The 19481-nt window shown below is 48.3% G+C and overlaps 2 protein-coding genes and 1 pseudogene across 3 annotated transcripts; 2 read left to right on the top strand and 1 right to left on the bottom strand.

Moving 5' to 3' along the window:
• The first annotated feature begins 4031 nt into the window (after positions 1-4031).
• Positions 4032-7168, top strand: LOC125508727 (cyclin-dependent kinase B1-1). Its single transcript, XM_048673512.2, has 7 exons — positions 4032-4384; positions 5115-5176; positions 5279-5390; positions 5475-5568; positions 6289-6358; positions 6606-6744; positions 6840-7168. The coding sequence occupies exons 1-7, from the start codon at positions 4040-4042 to the stop codon at positions 6930-6932; spliced, it is 915 nt and encodes a 304-aa protein (XP_048529469.1). The 5' UTR covers positions 4032-4039; the 3' UTR covers positions 6933-7168.
• A 3971-nt stretch (positions 7169-11139) lies between these two features.
• LOC125555926 (uncharacterized) lies at positions 11140-13036 on the bottom strand. 2 transcript variants are annotated; one of them, XM_048718731.2, is made up of 3 exons: positions 12817-13036; positions 11819-11901; positions 11140-11704 (listed from the first exon to the last, which is right to left on the bottom strand). In XM_048718731.2, exons 2-3 carry the CDS (start codon positions 11863-11865, stop codon positions 11512-11514), a joined length of 240 nt encoding a protein of 79 aa, XP_048574688.1. In that variant the 5' UTR covers positions 11866-11901; positions 12817-13036; the 3' UTR covers positions 11140-11511. The 2 variants fall into 2 exon arrangements, with proteins under 2 accessions (XP_048574688.1, XP_048574687.1); XM_048718730.2 differs by having other exon boundaries at positions 11819-11907; positions 12817-13025.
• Positions 13037-14092: 1056 nt separating this feature from the next.
• Positions 14093-14231, top strand: LOC125511853 (small nucleolar RNA Z247; annotated as a pseudogene).
• Positions 14232-19481: the final 5250 nt, after the last annotated feature.

Below are 19481 nucleotides of genomic sequence, written 5' to 3' on the forward strand. Positions count from 1 at the left end.
TGGAAAATCCCCATTGGTCAGGGCTGTTAACGGGTTATCGGATCCAAAACCGGACCCGATAGCTTAATGGTGTTCCGTTACGGTGGATGCCACGTGTCGGTCACCCTTGATGAAAGCACTTCTGTGACGCGCGATTTATCGTCATGGAAGTGGAAACTTCCGTGATGGTAATTTTGGTAATGTCATGGAACACTTCTACGACAACACAAGTATGACTATCTTGATTCTGTCATAAATTTGTCATAGATGTACATGCATGAAGGAAAACGTGACCTACTGTAACAAACACGTATTATCACGGAAGTGTATTTTTTTGTAGTGCCTATTGTGGCCAAAGAGTCCACGACCACGCAGCCTCAGCAAGGTATGAACATCAACACCCCACCTACCCAATTAGCGTCGCCTGTCATGCTGGGTGATAGCGAATGGGGTAAGGAAGAGGCTCCATTAGTCTCTGATGACGTCGCCATCGTCGAAGAAGCAATCCATGATATCAATGCCATCGATGAGGATGACGATGACACTCTACAGTATCTCAATACTTGCGCCTATGACAACGAGGATTGATGGCTCAGCAGTATGTGTACTCAGAGTTTGAGCGTCATGAGTCGGTGCTTGAATTACCGAAGGCTGAACGTATTATAGACGACCTTCTAGTAGCAAAGAAGCATAGGAAGAGAGCGAGGAAAGGCAACAAAGCTGCTTCTATGATCCAGCCGCCTCCGCAGCCTCGGGTTCAAAACCGTATACCTGTCATGCGTCCGGCGAAATACCATATCCCCGGTGAACCAGTCCTACCTAAGGCAGCTGTAGAGGCCATATACGGCGATCTCAGGAGACTTCATGACGATGTATTGCGAAGAGAGAAAAGCCTGATCGCCTCGCAAAATCCAGGATACCCGCTCTACGTGGTTAACGTGCCGCAGCAAAGGTTGTACGTCGACACATTCCCCGCGGAAAAGTTATTCCTTCGATTCGATTACATCTTTAACATGTTTCACTTCAAAAAGATGGATTTTACGTTTGTCCGCCTTTTTGCCTTGTACATGAACTACATCATCCGAATTGAGAAGATACCTTATATCTGTGTCGCTGACCCGTACTTCATGCACGGGAGCTTCTTGGCATACTGTGAAAAGCACCGTGAATACGCGAGTAACTACATCGCCGATTTCATGGTCGACAATAAGGACAAGAAAACGACTCTCGTTCCTTATCATCCCATGTAAGTCATCCGCGCGGATATCCTTCATTCGATTTCAATCATTTTATTTGCATGCGTGGAGGCTAATTTGAGGTGTACTTATTTTGCGCAGCGACCGGCGCGCCGTCCTCATCATCCTTTACCCTGGATTCTCCCACACTCTTTACTTGGACTCGTCGAAGAACATGAAGAAAAAGGATTACACCCACATCAAGTCTGTTCTCGACATTGCTATCTTTACATATGACATATGGGGTGGAGAGATCACGCTTAGGAAGACAAGGAACCGCGCGCCCTACTTCGGCCATAAGACTGACTTCTGCTGCATCCAGCAACCAAGTGGTACTCTCAGTGATGGATTCTATGTCCTCCACCACATGCTGGAGTACAGACGAGATCAGCAGAACCTTCGCATGTCACCTAGATCCGGCGATGCCCATATTCTGCAATGGGCAAAGAACCTAGGAGATATCCCGGATCATCGACTCTGAGTTGAGTTCTATCACATCCAACATGAACTTGCCCAAATCATCATGAAGGAGGTCCTCGAAAAAACAGGAATGTTCTATGAAGAAGGGCAAATGTCACGGGAAGACGTCCGAACACGCGTAGCCACTCAGCGTCTCGATCTGAAGCCTTTCACTTCGCTCGGGGACTGTCTCCCTGACTTGGATGGATGGCATGACATGTTGGAGTGATTGACGATATATGACAATGTGTCCGTTTAGTCCATACTTTCTCTATGAAGAAACTTTGAGTTATGCACGACGAAACTTTATTTGTGATGTAATTAAACCGTCCTCCTCAACTAGCGAATATCACTCTAGTTAGGGCATTTTGGGTACGATGAACTTTGTTATTTATGCTTATGATATGTTGCTTCTATTTTTGCCAAGTCTATCTCTTTCTGTTGCTCAACTATATATGTTGCATATCATCAACTCATGTGACGATGCAGGTGCATAGATCATCGATGACCAAGAAGTGCTACGCCAGGAGTATACGGCAAGTGGCCGGAGTGTCAGGCCTAGGTGTACCAGTTTCCGGTTTCCAAGCGACAGCCAGTAGTTAGCTTAGGTTCACGCTAGTGCGAGAGATGGATATGAACCGACGCCTCAAGAAGTACTACATCATGTATGATGAGACATGTCATGTAACTTGTATAGCTATATCGTGATTATGATGTGACGACATAATTTATGTTGGATGATATGATGAGACTATTATATGTATGATATGATGAGCATATTGCATGTTTATGATATGATTAGAATACGATATGAAACCTGTACAAAAACATCACAAATACATAGCAAAAAAAAAGATATGAGAAAATATAGTAGTAGCGCTCTTTAGTGCTGGACAGGAAAATGTTACTGCTAAAACACTTAGCAGTAGTGCTGGTATTGAAAGCGCTACTGCTAAACGTTAGCTGTAGCGCCTTATACCCGCTCTACTGCTAGGCTTTTCCCTAATAGTGATGGGTCAATCCAAAGTGTGCGCGTGCAGGAGGGGCGTGGGCGTGTGTTTGCTTTCCTCCAATCTACACATGAAATAGGATGCCTTCCTTACATGGGAGTAGCGGCGAAGTTTCTCATGGGCCAACCTAGGCCATGCCCCCCCCCTCAACCCTGACCCATAAGAAATTTGCTTTATATCCCTTAGTATGAGGCCTCAATTTCTAGATAAAATAACACCAAAGTCCATTAGTCGCCCCTCAGCTCATCCCCACCCCCCTAGGTTTTCGGCCCAAGCTCTGCCACTGCTTGGGGTTGTTTCATCACTGGAAGGTTCGGTCCTTTGAGTGACTCCTAATTGAAACATGTACCCAATCGAGGAGTGCACTTTACTGAAATCACACTAGCTCATAGCTGGAGGCCAATTTGTGGTGCATCAATGGAGATGCAAAACGACACCAACTTTGACTGTCTCATAGCTGGAGTGTTTTGTCCGGCTATGAGCCAGTGGAAGTGTTCCGTCCACTTGAAGCTTCCGTGCTTTGAGTGGCCCCTAATTGATGCGTGCGTCCAGTCGAGAGGTGCACATTGCTGGAATCACACTGGCTGAGAGTTGGAGGCCAATTTATGGCACATCAATGTACGCAAAACGACACCATCTTTAACCGTTCTTTTGCCCGTTGTACTTGGTAATTGATCATGAATCCTCGTGTGCCAGCAGTCACCGTCAAGTGAGTAGTCCTTATGTGGCCGATAACTGAAGATGCCAGACCATACCATCTCCAACCGCTCTTTCGCCAGTTGTCTCCACCCATCGACCATGGATCTTTTTGAGCAAGTTGTAATTGTTTGCCTCAAAAAGACTCGTTATCTTTGTCCGGCAAAGGGATAGTCGCTGAACTAAAATATCTCGATCCTAATTATTACTCCCTTCGTAAAGAAATATAAGAGCATTACGGAGTACTAAACAAAGCAATGGGACGAAATCAAAGATGATTTTTTTTTGCCGATTGTTCTAAAATCTTGAGAATCGGACCTTCATTTCCCTGAGATCCAGGCCAGTGAGTGACGATCGGTCGCCTAGCCGTTGCCAAGGCCAGCACACACGCGCCGCGCCGCATCGCACCGCACTTTACACCCTGCCATGTGCGCCCGGGCCCCGCCCATCATTCGCCACCGCCGCCGCTAAACAATTCCGCCCCGCGCCCCTCGTCAATTCGACCGTTGCCCAGCACGCTCCCGCGGCCAGCCCCGCATTCGCGTTCCCTTCTTCTTCCCACCCTCGCCGCCTCGGCCTCCTCCCTCCCTCCCCCCATTTCAAACCCACCCCCCTACCACACCACACCCCAAGGACCACCCGATCCGGCGGCGGCGATCCATGGAGAAGTACGAGAAGCTGGAGAAGGTGGGGGAGGGCACCTACGGCAAGGTGTACAAGGCGCGGGTGGCGGCGACGGGGCAGCTGGTGGCGCTCAAGAAGACCCGCCTCGAGATGGACGAGGAGGGGATCCCGCCCACGGCGCTGCGCGAGATCTCCCTCCTCCGCCTCCTCTCCGCCTCCCTCTACGTCGTCCGCCTCCTCTCCGTGGAGCAGGTCACCAAGCCCTGCGGCAAGACCGTCCTCTACCTCGTCTTCGAGTTCCTCGACACCGACCTCAAGAAGTTCGTCGACGGCTTCCGCAAGGGGCCCTCGCCCAGGCCGCTCCCCACCCAGGTCGTCAAGGTATATCTATCTACCATCTCCTTCGCAACCACGACCTTTTTCTTCAGTATACTGTACTACCATCTTCTTGCGTACCGATTCCTATAGTTACCTCCCCACGGAAATCTGCTACCTTGAAGCGCGGCGGCTTTGCGATCAAAACCAACCGATCCGTGCATCTCGATTTACAGTATTATAATCGTGTCAAATGATGACGGTGTGAATCGTAAGTGGACAACAAGTAATTTGAAGCACTGATTGATGGTGCTGTGGAGGACGGACAGATCGTACAAGAATCAGATCAACGCGTCAACCTAAGGCCTCATGCTTGTAACTAGAAAGGCCTAATTTTTCGTAAATTCGTGCATATATAGTTGCAACGACAAATTAGGAATGTAACCTGTCAGCATTTACAGTACCTTGCTGGTGATGATCACTCAGTTTCTATTTTGAGATCGAATAGAGAAATCTGTCTCATTCCTAAAGTGAAAGAACGCTGAGCTTGCTTTGGAAACAGATAACGCACCATCAATCCACCATTGTTGTTTCCATACAAACCTTGTACTTGTCTCTGCAGTAAATTTTCTTCACGCGCAATTCAGTTTGGATCCACAGTCGTCACAGGATCGGAACTGCATGGAATTCTCCGTTTCATATTTTGATTCTCGCCATTAGCTTCTATTGCGCGTGACCATGCGCCTGATTACTTCGGAATGAAAATGACAAAGTAACTTTCTTTGTCCTCTTGCAGAGTTTCTTGTACCAGTTATGCAAAGGAACTGCGCATTGCCATGGCCATGGCGTCCTTCACAGGTCAGACCTTTGTTGTGTGGTCTTTGTTGCTGGAATTGTCAGCTCGATACAACATTTACATTTGCAGCTATGTGGTTAATCCTATTCTGCTTGATTTCATAGGGATTTAAAGCCACAAAACTTGTTGATCGACAAGGAGAAAGGGGTACTGAAAATTGCTGATCTTGGGCTAAGCAGAGCTTTTACTGTTCCCATGAAAAGTTACACCCATGAGGTACCGCTTAGCAACAAAGTTCATACGATTTTACTGAACATGCTCTAGTAAGTTCCTCATCATGTCGTCTGTTTTGTGTTGTAGATTGTGACACTCTGGTATAGAGCTCCTGAAGTTTTACTTGGAGCCACACATTACTCAACTGGTGTTGACATTTGGTCCATCGGTTGCATCTTTGGTATGAAATGCCTTATCCTTGTATTCAGAACAAATAGTACAATCCATGTACAACCTCCATAACGAAAATGCATTAGCAGATAAATCGTCACACTTGTGCAATAATCAGTAAAAGAGAATAAATAGTTTATCTTGCATCAAACACAAAAAAGTTTGATACTTCCATGCATCTTATGAAGCAGCACAATTTACTAGAAGTACTCCAGTAAAAGAGAGCATACGTTTTATCTTGCATCAAGACAAAAAATAGTATTTTTTTTCATGCATCTTATGAAGCAGTGCAATTTACTACAGAAAGCGTTTGCTAATTGATCTAATTTCATGATTACTGTATGTCTTATTTTTATACTGAATGCAATCTACGTTCAACTTCCCAAGCAAAATACAATAGCATATGACTTGCCACACTTGATCACAATCAGTTAAGCAGAAACAAAAGTATAGTTTATCTTACATCAAACAAAAGATTTAGCATGATCTGTAGCACTAATTTTAGAGGCCTCATCTTGTCAAGGATACCATTTCAAAGAAGCATTTGATAAACATTGTACTAGATGCTTTTGTTAGAAAAGAAATAAGCTCCAGTTTTCCACAGTCCTTGTGTTATCTGAACTAAACACACCATATTGTGCTTCAAGTTCTTCCCTTGCTTTCTTTGACTTGACACTATTCTGAGATTGCCAAGGTCTTCCCATTTTGATATTGTAACTTTCTAATGCAGCTGAAATGGTCAGAAAACAAGCTCTTTTTCCTGGCGACTCTGAGTTGCAACAGCTGCTTCACATTTTCAGGTACTTTATTTTCTTATTTGCATGAGCACCACCAATATGCAGTACTTTGTCTGGTTGGTTGATGGGATGGTGTATTAGTATGCCTGATCCTAGTGAAGTGTTCTTGTTCTGTCCATTATTCCTTGTTCCAATGGATAAATAACTTCTGACTTGGGAAGTCGATTGAAGTACTTATTACTACAACATCTGACAGTTTATTTCATTCTGTATGCATCTAATCATTTGACTGAAACCTGCTTCTGAAAAGGTTGTTGGGGACTCCTAATGAAGAGAAGTGGCCTGGAGTATGTGCTCTGAGAGACTGGCATGACTATCCACAGTGGAAGCCACAACATTTGTCACGTGCAGTTCCAACACTGGAGCCTGAAGGACTCGACCTGTTAGGGGTAAATTAAGGGAAACATAAGACGCCAATTTCGTATGTCTGTCCTTGAGGATGTTTGTATCTGAGCTAATAGTTTCTTGCTTCGGTGAACTGCAGAAAATGCTTCAGTTTGATCCAGCGAACAGGATCTCAGCTAAAGCGGCAATGGACCATCCCTACTTCGACAGCCTCGACAAGTCCCAGTTCTAGTTGTTGCTGCTGTCTTGGGAGTTGGGCCTTCGCCATGGAGCGAGGAGATTGGAGATTTGATTTGCTTGCCATCTAGGCAACCTGATCGATCTTAACCTGATCGATCTTGATTTATCAGCTACTCGGTTTTGTTATTGAGTGGGCAATCGATTTGCCTGTCTTTTTATATATCATTGTATGGATTCTGGTGGTCGGAAACTAAACTGCCACTCATGATATTCCCTGATGTTTCTATCCGGCATGATGCTCTGTTTTATCTTTTAGTATTATTATTTTGAAACAAGGCAAAAAGATTTCCATTTTCATTGATTAAAAATATAACACACAGAGCGGGAAATGAAAAGTAATTACTTCCGTTGCTTGGCACTCTTTGATCTTGTGCACGTCCTCATCATGGGGCGGCGGTGTTGCGGTTCGCTCGCTCATTCCAAACTTTCCAAGAGATGAGCATCATTAAAGAAGCGACATCCTTGTACCTTGTGATTTTGTAAGGATTGTGCCAATATGACTTTGGTCCTTCACCAAAGTCATATTGGCACAATCACTAGGCACGATGTAATTGAGCCCGAACCAAGCCTTGATATCATACCACTCTAGTCGTGTATCAGTATTGGTAAAGGAGATGCGCTGCCAGTTTTTGCGTTTTTGGACTTGGTTGCAAAGAGGGCAAAACCCATAATTTGGCGAACCCTAATGCTGAAGTCTATCGGCCGTCCATAACCTATCTTTCGATATCATTAGTAGAGAGCATAGTTAAATTCATTTACACATCCAGCGGATCCATGTGATATAGTAGAGTTCCTCGTGCGCCCAAATGATAGTGCCATTTCAAAAGCAAATTCCTAATAAGGCACAAATTTAGGGGGAGCTCTTCTGTATCATATGATTTTCAAAGTCTCATACTCATATTTTATATCACATGCAAAGCTTTGAGCTATGTTGTCATCAAGTAGCAAAAAGGGAGAGATTCAAAATGCATCTTCATCCTCTAGGTGGATTTTTATAATTATCAAATCTATTTCAGATTATAACCCAAATTCCCAAAAGACGCGATAAAGGGAGTAGTTGGTGAAATAACCCTCATGCAAAAGTTGCCCCAGCCTGAGATAGTACATAGAAGGTAGATTTTAAAAGACATATTCATATTACTTACATGCCAAAATAAAAGCTTTTAAAGAAATATAAAAGGACAATCAGTGTAACGATATTTAATGATCAACAATTGTGATTTCAATGTTATTCGCAAAAAAAAAATGTGATTTCAACGCCCAAAAAATGAACACCCAAATATCAAGAGGAAATAGTTTTCTAAGATAAAAAAAGTAACAATCTAGAGGTGCAAATGTGCAAGCCGACCCACTAGTTCCAAATATAGAAAGAGATAGAACCGGTAGCAGCAACAGAAAACATACATTTACAATAGAATGCTTTTAGATTGTAACATTGCGTCGACCTATTAATGCACAAACGCACTCCCAGATGTGGTTGAGAAAGAAATATTTACATCATCTAAGAGCATCTCCAACCGGAACCCCACTCTGCCCCCATATGTCCGATGGATGGCCTGGACACTGTCCGGGCCAAAAAAAAGGTCATCCAATCGGACCCTCCCCCCAAACCTAGCCCATAAGGTCGAGTTGCTGTAGCACACCAGCCATACCATCGTCGGGTGTCTAGACTGGTCTCATAGACCAACACTAGTCTTACTTGTGCGTACCCAGAATCAACTTCTCAATCAGTCACCCGTCCTCAAATTGCTACAAGCCAAGCACCCATAAATTTGATGGTCCTCAAATTCCTTGTTGATATTAGTAGTCTATCATGTCTATTAAGTTAGGATATCACATACACCCCCACTCAAAGAAACATACATCCTCGTCAGCCCACAGAAACATTCCCTTTTGGTACACATCTGTGTGTCCAGTACCCCTGACCCGCGACACCCGTGTAACTGCAAGGGTCGGCTCTGATACCAAATGTAGCGCCTCGGACAAATCTAGTGGTTCACCCACCAGTTCCTACTCGTTGCGCCTGACTGCCAACTAGGATCTAGACTGGCCCCACATACCAACACTATAGTCTTTCCTGCATACTATGTCCTCACTCGTGCGCACACGGGATCAACTTTCCAGTTTATCACCCATCCTCAAATTGCTCCAAGCCAAGCACGCTTAACTTTAAGGTTTCTTTCGGATGGGCTCCCGAAAAAGAAGAAATTCCTTGTTGGTATGAGTAGTCTATCATTCCTATTAAGTCGGGATGTCACAGTTTCCTAGCAACCCTTGAACCCAACCCATATGTGGAGTGAATTTGAGGCCGTTTGGACGCGTTTGCCATGTCAGATCCGACATGTCTGGCCTAAATCAAATGCTCCCAAATTGACCTCCACCCTCACCCGACCTGCCCTCTACATCCACTTTTGTCCTTGTTCACGTCGCCCCTTGCCTAGCTCCGTCGTTGTCCCCACCCTAGCTATGTTGTCATCCCTAGCCCGATGCGCCGCCGCCATCGACCCTCATCCCTCCCGAACGTCCTTGCCGCCCCGCACGCTGACCCCGATAGATCCTACTCCGTTGAACATACACCTCACCTGCCATGTGTATGACGAAATGTTATAGCTGTTTTTAGATTCTTTTTCTCATTTGTAGGCAGGCAATGGATTCACCGGACGATGAGTTTGCTTCCCCAAAGGAGTTCATTGATTTATTGGATTCGTACATCGATCACGATGAAGACGATGACATGTTGGTGATGATGAGCATCCTTGAAGAAATGGATAAGAAAGAAGGAGCATGTTCTTAACTTCAAGGGTTCAGATGTCGGGCAGGATAGTTGTTGCCCGCGATAAAAGGCCAGCGGAATCTCTACGACGACTAGTTCAAACCCAACTCGGTATTCCATGAGAATTCTTTTTGGCGTCGCATATGGAGTGGTCATTTGTTCTCGTGTATAGTGAATGGTGTGAAAGCATATTATCCTTACTTCACGCTAAGGAAGGATTGTTGCGGACAACTATTGTTCTCTCCCATGCAGAAACACATGTCTCTACTCCGAGGATGCTTGCATATGGTACAACCGAAGACGCCGTTGGTGAGGTCGTCCGGATGGGGAGAGGGCACATACATTGAGGCCATGGTGTAATTTTTCTACACCATGGTGAAGGTGTTTGCCTGTTTGGACCGGAATGCTTGAGAGACCCAAATGCTGAGGATATATAAAAGTTATTGGCAATTGGAGAGTAAGAGGTTTCCCAGTATGCTCGGTTCAATCCATTGTGTGCATTAGCAATGAAAGAACTGCCTCACATTTTTGCGCAGGCAATGGTCACACCAAAAAGGCCATCATCATACTTAAAACAATGACATCAAATGACTTGTGGATTTGCCTTTTCTTTGTCATGCCAAGTTCTGACGACGACATCAGTGTGCTTCAGGGATCTCCGTTGTTCAAGAGACTTTGTGATGGCGATGCTCCGGCATGCGAGTACACCGTCCACAGGCACAACTACACCATGGCGCTGATGCTATCTATCATCAGTGTGAGGCGTATGTGAAGACTAAACCCGATCCCCGAGGTAACAAATGCAAGCTCCTTGCACAAATGCAACAAACTGCTAGGAATGATGTATACAGGGCATTTGGAGTTCTGCAAACTCGTTTGGGTATTGTTCGTGGAGGTGCTAAGATGTGGGATCCAGAGACATTGTGGCAAGTGATGACATGTTGTGTAATCTTGCATAACATGATTATGAAGGATGAGGGCGATGGGTTGCCCGCACCCATGATTTTGAGAAGCCCGGAAGTACATGTCATGTGTAATCTTGCATAACATGATTATAAAGGATGAGGGCGATGGATTGCCCGCACCCATGATTTTGAGAAGCCCGGAAGTACATGTCTGACTCCCAGAGCAAAATGCAACACATGTTGTGAACTTCCTAGAGATGCATCGACAACATGGAGATACCCATGTGCACGTGCAACTACTCATTGGTCTTACGGAGCATATGTGGATCCACGCCGAAAATCATCCAACTTTTGAACTATGCACTCGAATATTTTTACGTTTGAACGTAATGGCCGCTTAGTTTTTCCTCTCTTAATAGATGATAATGATGATGATAAGCTGACTCAGACGTATTCCAGAAAAATAGTTGGAACGAAATGGAAAATACCCTAGGGCGAAAGCACACATGTGAATCAATCAATTATTCTCTGGTTCGGACTACAACATCCGAGTGGCAAGACAGCTTACTCATTTTCAACAAACGGAATTCAACTGTGATATAAACAGGTGCAAACTGCTCCCTGAACCACTTGACCGCCTTCTTTTACAGAGATGTTCAGCAGTCCTTTCCAGGCTAAACCAATTTACTAAGAACCTCAGATGTTAGAGGAACAATTTAGGAAACTCAAAACAACGTGTACTTTCACTGATAATAGATCATGGAAGGATATCACCATCAATTGCATGGGTCCACTGACAGAAAAACATACCAACTACACCAAGGCCAACAGTTGCAACCACGACACACTTTCATTTTCAGTGTTGGTGCTGCACCAAGTCATGATGCAGAGAGTTACTTCGATTTACCAAAAGAACCAGTGGCAAGATTTCTCTCCAAATTCCAGTTCCTTCGCCAGTTCTGGACTGCGCTCCTTACTGTGCCTTTCGCCTCGCGGATCTCTGCATCAGTGAATTTATGCTCCACGATTCCTGTTGGACCTGGCTGCAGAACATTGATTACAGTCTCAACATCTCGCTCCACCTGACTGTGCATGATCATCAAGAAATCAAATTAAAACAGATATGACATTCCACGATAATCTGGGATATTTGCGATATAGCACAAACTTGCTCAAATTTTAAAGGTGGGATGCAAGTACCTAACAAACTGGGGCAACCTTTGAGGTAACAGTCTCAGGAAGGACATCACGACAAAAATCCTTGCCTTGATTCAGATTGTTTCCTGCCACTAAAAATGGCCACAGTTCACAGGAAGAAGAAAGATTACATGACTAGTTTTAGCCTAACGTGATGCAATGAAAACACATTGAAGCCGATGAGAGTACACCATCGCACCCTAGATTTTTCTTATCTGAATCTATCAAGGGTTTGTCCTTGGACATGTCAACTACAAGGTTTGTTTGCAAGTTGCAGTAAGTGTTCGATCCGATTCTAACACAAACTTATCAAACAAAATAAGTTGTCATCGATCGAACAGCCATACTATATGAAAGATAATTGTGAATGGATCATAGTAGTAATTGAACTTAAAAGTGTGCTGTCAGGCCACCTTCCATGTTCTTCTTTAACATGATAAAGACAGCTAGTACCTTAGCAGCCTAGCACAGTATCCTAACATCTGAAATGCCTGCAATTAGGAAATAGATGCATCGACACCTGACATAGTCCCGGGAACAAAAAACAAAATCCCGTGGTGCCAGCTCAAACGAACAATGGGGGAATGGCTTGAGGGGCATGTGGATGTGGGTTCGGCTGAAGCCCCAAATTTTCTTTAAATATAAACTACTCCATGGGAATTGCACCGAGATACATGGGAATCGGAGGGCATTCCTGCCATCGTATGATGAGCCAGAAAGATTGGGGTCAGCTGAGAAGCCTGAGATATATTGCAGAAGAAGGATATTCTAGTCGGGGTTCCATTGTAAAGCGATCCACGCAAGATGGGTCTTATGGTCTAGAGAGAAGGAAAAAAAACTAGGCCTTCACCATCCCAAATCCCACGCCGCGCGGCTCACCGCATCTCCGACCCCTCATCGCCGCTGACCTCCAGCATCTAGCCGTCATTTTCCACTTCTCCCGACACAAGAACAAGTTCCGCCATGCATAGGAGGAAACAAGGAGCGATAGGGATCGCTACCTGTGCCGTTCCCGGAGTGGAGAGCGGATGGGGGGATGGCCGTGCGCCAGGAAAGGAAGCCGCGCCTCGGTCGCCGGCCGCCGTTTCGCTGGACTGGAGGTGCGGAGGCAGGGAGCGGCGCTCCAGATGCTATTTCGATTTTTTATATTTCTGACATCATCCAGATGTTATTTCGATGGGGGCAAAACGGCTTTGTGATGTAACTGAGGCTCAAGAAAGTAAAATGTTGTACTAAATGATACTCCCTCCCTAAAGAAATACAAACTAGCGTTTATATTCTTTCACAGAGCGAGTACGTAGTTTTTTTAATCTTAAAAAAGAAAAAATAATTGGGTCTCAAAACCCCTTTTGTATTGCCTACTAAGCAAACCACTTGGTGGGACTCAAAACCTCTTTATACAGTGTGTTAGATATATAAATAGAGATATATGTGTTGTATTCAAACTTCTATCTCTTCCCTCTCGTGTAATCTTCTGTCTCTCTCGTGTAATTCTGAAGAGTCCTAGCGACCTCCCAAACTTGTATCCCACGTTAATCTCTCAATGTATACAGCGGTCCGAGATCAAAGAGTTCAACGCTTCCTCCAATCTTTACATGATCATCAAAGCCTATCCTCATCGCATCTAGCAACCTAAGAGAAAGCCATTAGCCCGAGAGGAAACCAACCTAGCTGTTGTATTCGATGTAGATCAAAGCCACGGCAGGAACCGATGCATCCATCGCCGCCTCTACCGTCTCCACCCTCACCACATCCACCATGAGCGCCCTGACTACCCAGTTCGCCGGTTCCTCCTACGCATCTTCTTCCACCTCCAGCAACGGCGCTAGCTCCCTCGGGTTGCCTCCGTTAGAGAAGCTAACGAGGACGAATTTTCTTCTCTGGAAAGCCATCGTGATACCCCAGATCAAGGGGGCCTAGATGGAGCACTTCCTGGATGCCGCAAACAAGGCGCCCCCTGCCACCATCACCATCACCAAGGATGGGAAGGAAGAGCAGGTCTTCAACTATGCCAGGACGATCTGGTACGCCCAGAGGCAACATGTACAAGGTTACCTTATGGGATCTCTATCACGTGAGGTTCTTCCATAGGTCGTAACTCTCCAGACGCCGACCGAGGTGTGGAGCGCCATCCACGCCTTCTTCGCTGCGCAAACACAGTCGCAGCTCGTCAATACTCGTATCGCCCTTGCTAATCTTCAGAAGGGCAACATGGGGATGCCAGAGTACCTCGCCAAGATCAAAGCCCTGACGGACGAGATCGCCTGCACCGGATCTCCGCTCGGCGATGGCGAGATCGTCTCCTTCGTTCTGAAGGGCCTGGACATGGAGTATAACTCGGTTGTCTCGGCCCTCTCCGCCCGCGTCGAGCCTGTCACCGTCGCCGAGCTCTACAACCAGCTTCTTAGTTTTGAAGCCCGCATCAATTGCTGCAACAAGGAAATCTGCGTCAATCTTCGGTAAAAGCCTTGACTCATGGCCATGGCTATGGTGGCCGAGGTCATGGTCACCAAGGCCAACAAGGGCGGGGCCGAGGCAGCAACAGCAACAACAGACGTGGACGCTCCAACAACAACAATGGTGCATGACCCTTCAACAACAACAATGGCGGCTGACCTGGTGGACGGCCTCGACCCCGATGCCAGCTCTGCAAGAAACCTGGTCATGAAGTGCTTGAGTGTTGGCATAGGTATGATGAGGACTATGTGCCTAAAGAGCGCCATGTCCTTGTTGCCTTGAGAGAACAAGCAGGAGAAGGAGAGACCATGTGGTGCGCTGACTCTGGAGCAACCGATCACATCACGGGGGATCTTGAAAAGCTTGCAACTCGTGAAAGATACTACGTCAACGATCAAGTGAATACTGCTGCAACCGGTGGAGGTATGGACATACATCATATTGGTCGTGCTTTCATTAATTCCCCTACCTCTAAACATGATCTTGTTCTTGAAGATGTCCTTCATGTTCCTCAAGCTAACAAAAATCTTGCATCTATGTCTCGTTTATCAGCTGATAATAATGTCTTCTTTGAAACTCATCCAATTTTTTTCATCAAGGATCGGGCAACGAGGGAACTTCTTCATCACGGTAGATGCATCGGTGGTCTCTATCCCATTACATCAAGGTTTTTTAGTCGCAAGCATCATCGTCAAGTCTACTCTGTCATCAAGCCCTCCGTGGCAAGATGGCATCAAAGATTAGGACATCTGTCTTCTGTTATAGTTGAGCAAGTAGTTAATAAAGACAATCTTCCATTGTTAGGTAGAGAAAATAGCGAGTTCGTTTGTGAAGCTTGTCAATGTGCCAAGAGTCACCAACTTCCCTATCTGAAGTCTAGTAGTGTTTCTCATTCTCCTTTAGAGCTTATACTTAGTGATGTATGGGGTCATGCAAGAGATTCTTTTGGAAGAAAGAAATATTATGTTAGCTTCATTGATGATTATAGCAAGTTTACTTGGATATATCTCCTTAAACACAAATCTAAAGTTTTTGCTGTCTTTCAAGAATTCCAAAATCTTGTTGAACATCAATTTGATAGAAAAATCCTTGCAGTCCAAAGTGATTGGGGAGGGGAGTATGAGAAACTCAACTCCTTCTTTCGAAGTATAGGCATTGAACATCATGTCTCTTGTCCTCATGCCCATCAACAGAATGGTTCTGCCGAGCGCAAACACCGTCACATTGTCGAAGTAGGGTTATCTCCACTTGCTCATGCTTCTATGCCTCTCAAATATTGGGATGAGGCTTTTATTATTGCCACATATCTTATCAATCGTCTCCTTAGCAAAGTCATTAGTAATTCAACTCCTCTAGAGCGTCTGTATCATCAAAAACCAGATTACAACTCCCGAAAAATATTTGGGTGTGCTTGTTATGCCAATCTTCGACCATACAATCGTCACAAACTCGAGTTTCGGCCAACTCAGTGTGTTTTCATTGGCTATAGTAATCTTCACAAAGGCTACAAGTGTTGTGAAGTTTCCACGGGACGAGTCTATATCTCTCGTGATGTTGTTTTTGATGAAACTCTTTTTCCGTTTGCTCAACTTCATCCCAATGCAGGCGCTCTTCTTCGTGCAGAAATCTCACTTCTCTCTGATCCTTTGACTTCTCCTGATCATGGGGGTGAATTAATTGACACTGATCATGAGATAAGTCCAACAGAAAAAAATTCGGATGAAAACAGTGCATCTAATGACAACAATATAGTTTCCATGCATGATTTTATGTGTGCTGTCGGGGGTTTGTTGCGACATATGCCAACGGATGGCTTATCATGGTGGGGGCGAGTAGAACGTTGCCTGGAAACGGGATGAGGCGAAGACATGCACGCCGGCGAATCTTACCCAGTTTCGGGGCTCTCCGGGGAGATAATACCCCTACTGTTGCTCTGCGGGGTCTCCGCATGATCACTATGGCAAAGTGCTTACACGGTTGCTCCTTGAGCTGTTTTCTGGTGGTAGGAGAGGGCAAGGCTAGCTCTCTCCCTTCTATATGATCTGGTCTAGAGCTAATGGGTTCCCACCCTTTGCATGGGTGCCCTGCGGGGTTTATATAGGCCTACCCCCCAGGGGTACAATGGTAATCCGGCTGGGCACGGGCCCAGCCGTCAGTGTCTCTGGCCTCCGTCTTCTCTGCTGACCGCTGGGGCCCGCCGACTGGCCGGGTACGGAGCCGACAGGCCGCGTCTGCCGCGGGCGGGCCTTGCCGGCTGCTGATTACTGTAGCCGTACTTCTGATGACGCGGGCTTAACCATGAGGTCGTGGCAACAGCCCCGCCACCTGGCGGACGATCACTGTTGCCACTCCCCATCTCATCTTGATTAATGGCGCGTGGGCCCTGGGGGAGGGCTCGGCCGACTCCCCCGGGCCGACTCCCAACGGGTCCGACTGGTGGTTCTCCCGCCGTCTCCCGAGGTCTCACTGACTGGTGGGCCTTGCTGCTTCCAGGCCATACAGACAAACCCTCGTGGGTGCAGGATTCGGCCCTGCGGTGCTGATGTCAGGGCCGGCATGGCAACAGTGCCACGCCGCACGGAGATCTTCCGGGGTACGGCGTGCTGTGGCCATGCCTGCCCTTGGTGAGGGGCGGGGGTGGGCTTTGCTGTAGCCACACCCCTGCCCCGTCCCCTTTGATGAGGTCATGGGGTTTGTTGGTGTCACAGGCCGACTCCCCAAAGCCGGTTTCTCTGGAAGTCGTCCCTGGGACTCGGCCGTGAGCGGGCAGTCGGCCGCCTTGCCGTCGACTCCTCAGGAGGCGGCTCTTCGTCCTGGGGTCTTGAGGGGCGCAGCCTGCCCCGATGTCTTGAAAGGTTATGGGACTTGGCTTGGCCTATCCGTGACCCATTACTCCGACAGTAGTCCCCGAAGCTGGTGAGGCGCCGCGGACGATTGGCCGAGAAGCCTCAGCAGTTTCTCTTTCTGGGTGCTCAACACATGGTCTTTGATTGACTTCTGCCGGGTTGACTAGAAGTAGTAGGACTTGCTCAACTCGGACTCACTCAATTCCGACTCGCTCAGTATTTCGAACGTCGCGGCGGGCTTTAAGTGGCGTGCTAGCTAAGCCTCCAGGCCGCCACCCATTTTTGGCCTGTCACGCGAGGGCACGTGGCTAGGCCGTCCTGCCAGCCTACGCACGCGACGGGACAGGCCCATAGGCGGGGCCCGCCACTACCGTGCCTCGGCGCCCGAGCCGATCCGCTGCGACCCCGGTGGACGGTTGGGATTCCCGTGGAGTTACTGCGCGCAGTAACTTTATCGTGGATCGTGGGGTTGTGGGCGCAGTAAATCCCCACGTCCGCCCCCTCGGCTTCGCAGCCCACGAGGCTATAAGTAGGGGGAAGAGGGGGGCACGCGCGCCCCTCCTTCCCATTAGTCCTCGTTCTCTTCCTCCTTGCTGCTCCTTGCTCTCCTCCTTCCTCTTCTCTTCTTCGCTCCGCCGCACGCCCAAGCTCCGGCGAACGCTGTAGCAATAGCTCGCGATGAGTTCTTCCTCCGCCGCCGCGCCTCCCCGAGTGCGCTCCGGCACCTGGGACGGCTCCGAAGTTCATGAAGACCACATTGAGTTCCTCCGCCGGACCCGTCGGCTTCCTGGCGAGGATTGCGTGCAGGTGCGTCTTGCGCCGAAGGGGGAGATTTCCCCCGCACCACAGGAGGGCGAGCGGGTCATCTTCCGCTCGCACTGCCTGCGCGGGCTGGGGCTGCCGGCGAGCAGTTTCTTTCGGTCCTTCCTGGAGTTCTACGGCCTCCAGCCACACCACCTCACCCCCAACGCAGTGGCGCTGCTGTCCGCCTTCGTGGCCATGTGCGAAGGCTTCCTCGGAGTCCTCCCCACCCTCGAGCTCTGGGGGGAGTTCTTCTTCTCCAAGCTCGGCACCCAGGCCGCGGGCGTGCCGGCTCAGTGCGGCGCTTTCATCGTCGTGCGAAGGTCGGGGGCCGACAATCCCTTCCCCTCCATCTCACTGATCAAGTCGGTGAAGATGTGGCAGAGATCCTACTTCTATGTCAAGAACGCCTCCGCGAGGGGAGACTGGGTCAACTTGCCGTCTTTCGAAGCCGGCCCGCCGGCTGGGCGACTGCCCAACTGGTCGTACCGGGCCAAGTCGCTGACGCCTGCGGGAGCCGGCGCCATCACGCGACTCCGAGTGCTGACGCAGTCAGAGGGTCTGACTGGTCTGGATCTGCTGGCCGCCTTCGTTTCACACCGAGTTCTCCCACTCCAAGGCCGCCCTCATATGATGTGCCAGATGAGCGGGCACCGCGACCCGAGTCGGATGTGCACCAAGGACATGCGTCACGAAGAGGTGGCCTTCATGGTGAACTATCTCTCGGACAGCAGGCTCCTGGAGGACTGGCGATTCGGCAAGGAGCCGTATTCCCGCGCCAACCCCCCGCCCATGGTGAGTCGCCTTTCTCTTCTTTCTTTGGATTGTCTTCTTCTTGCCGAGTTTTGTTTTGACCAGTCGGCTTTGGTTAGAATCCCCTCCTTCACCCACCAGCCGACACCTCGGGGCCGGCCCGTGAGTTCCTCGCTGACCGGGCGGAGAGCGACGTCGACGACCCTGATCTGGGGACGGCGGCTCTGGAATATGACGCCGAGGGCGGAGGAGGAACAGCGGGCGACTTCAGGCCTTCGGCCACTTTCGCCGACTGGCCTGACGACGACGCCGAGGGAGAAGTCGCCCCTCGCCATCGGCCAGGAGCCAGCCAGCCTGGCGCGGGTTCTTCTGTCGCGCCGGGTGCTCCAGGCGGCGGGAAGAAGCGCAGGGCCGTGCCGACCTTTTTCGGCAGTCGGCCGAAGAAGCCCAAGGGTTCGGCTGCGGCGACCCGGCGGGACGAGGCGGCCTCGAAGGCCATCCGCTTCCGTAAGGAAGTGAAGAAGCCGCCGTTGGTCTCCGCGTAAGTATTCTGTCTTCAAAGTTTTATTCTTTCTTCGTGATTTGTCTGAGTCTTTGCTTGCCCCTCTTGCTTTAGGGCTCCCCTCTCTCTTGAGAGGGTCAATGCCGCCTCCGTCATGGGGTCAGCGGAGACGTCCGCCACCACTCGACGAATTGACCCCGCTGCTGACCTTCGGGAGGCGACGGAGAGGAATGCGCAGGAGAAGAGCAACGAAGAAGAGGCCCTCTGCCTGGAGAAGGCGAAGGCCGACAGGGCGGAGGCCTCCACT

The sequence above is a fragment of the Triticum urartu genome, chromosome 5A (genome assembly GCF_056163025.1).
Source record: "Triticum urartu cultivar PI428250 chromosome 5A, HENAU_Tu73, whole genome shotgun sequence".
Lineage (NCBI taxonomy): Eukaryota > Viridiplantae > Streptophyta > Magnoliopsida > Poales > Poaceae > Triticum > Triticum urartu.

Coding starts and splice junctions, on each gene's coding strand:
- LOC125508727 (XM_048673512.2), top strand. CDS start 4,040: ATGGAGAAGTACGAGAAGCTGGAGAAGGTGGGGGAGGGCACCTACGGC. Junction 4,385..5,114: donor TCCCCACCCAGGTCGTCAAG/GTATATCTATCT, acceptor GTCCTCTTGCAG/AGTTTCTTGTACCAGTTATG. Junction 5,569..6,288: donor GTCCATCGGTTGCATCTTTG/GTATGAAATGCC, acceptor TTTCTAATGCAG/CTGAAATGGTCAGAAAACAA.
- LOC125555926 (XM_048718731.2), bottom strand. CDS start 11,865: ATGTCCTTCCTGAGACTGTTACCTCAAAGGTTGCCCCAGTTTGTTAG. Junction 11,705..11,818: donor AGGTTGCCCCAGTTTGTTAG/GTACTTGCATCC, acceptor GATCATGCACAG/TCAGGTGGAGCGAGATGTTG.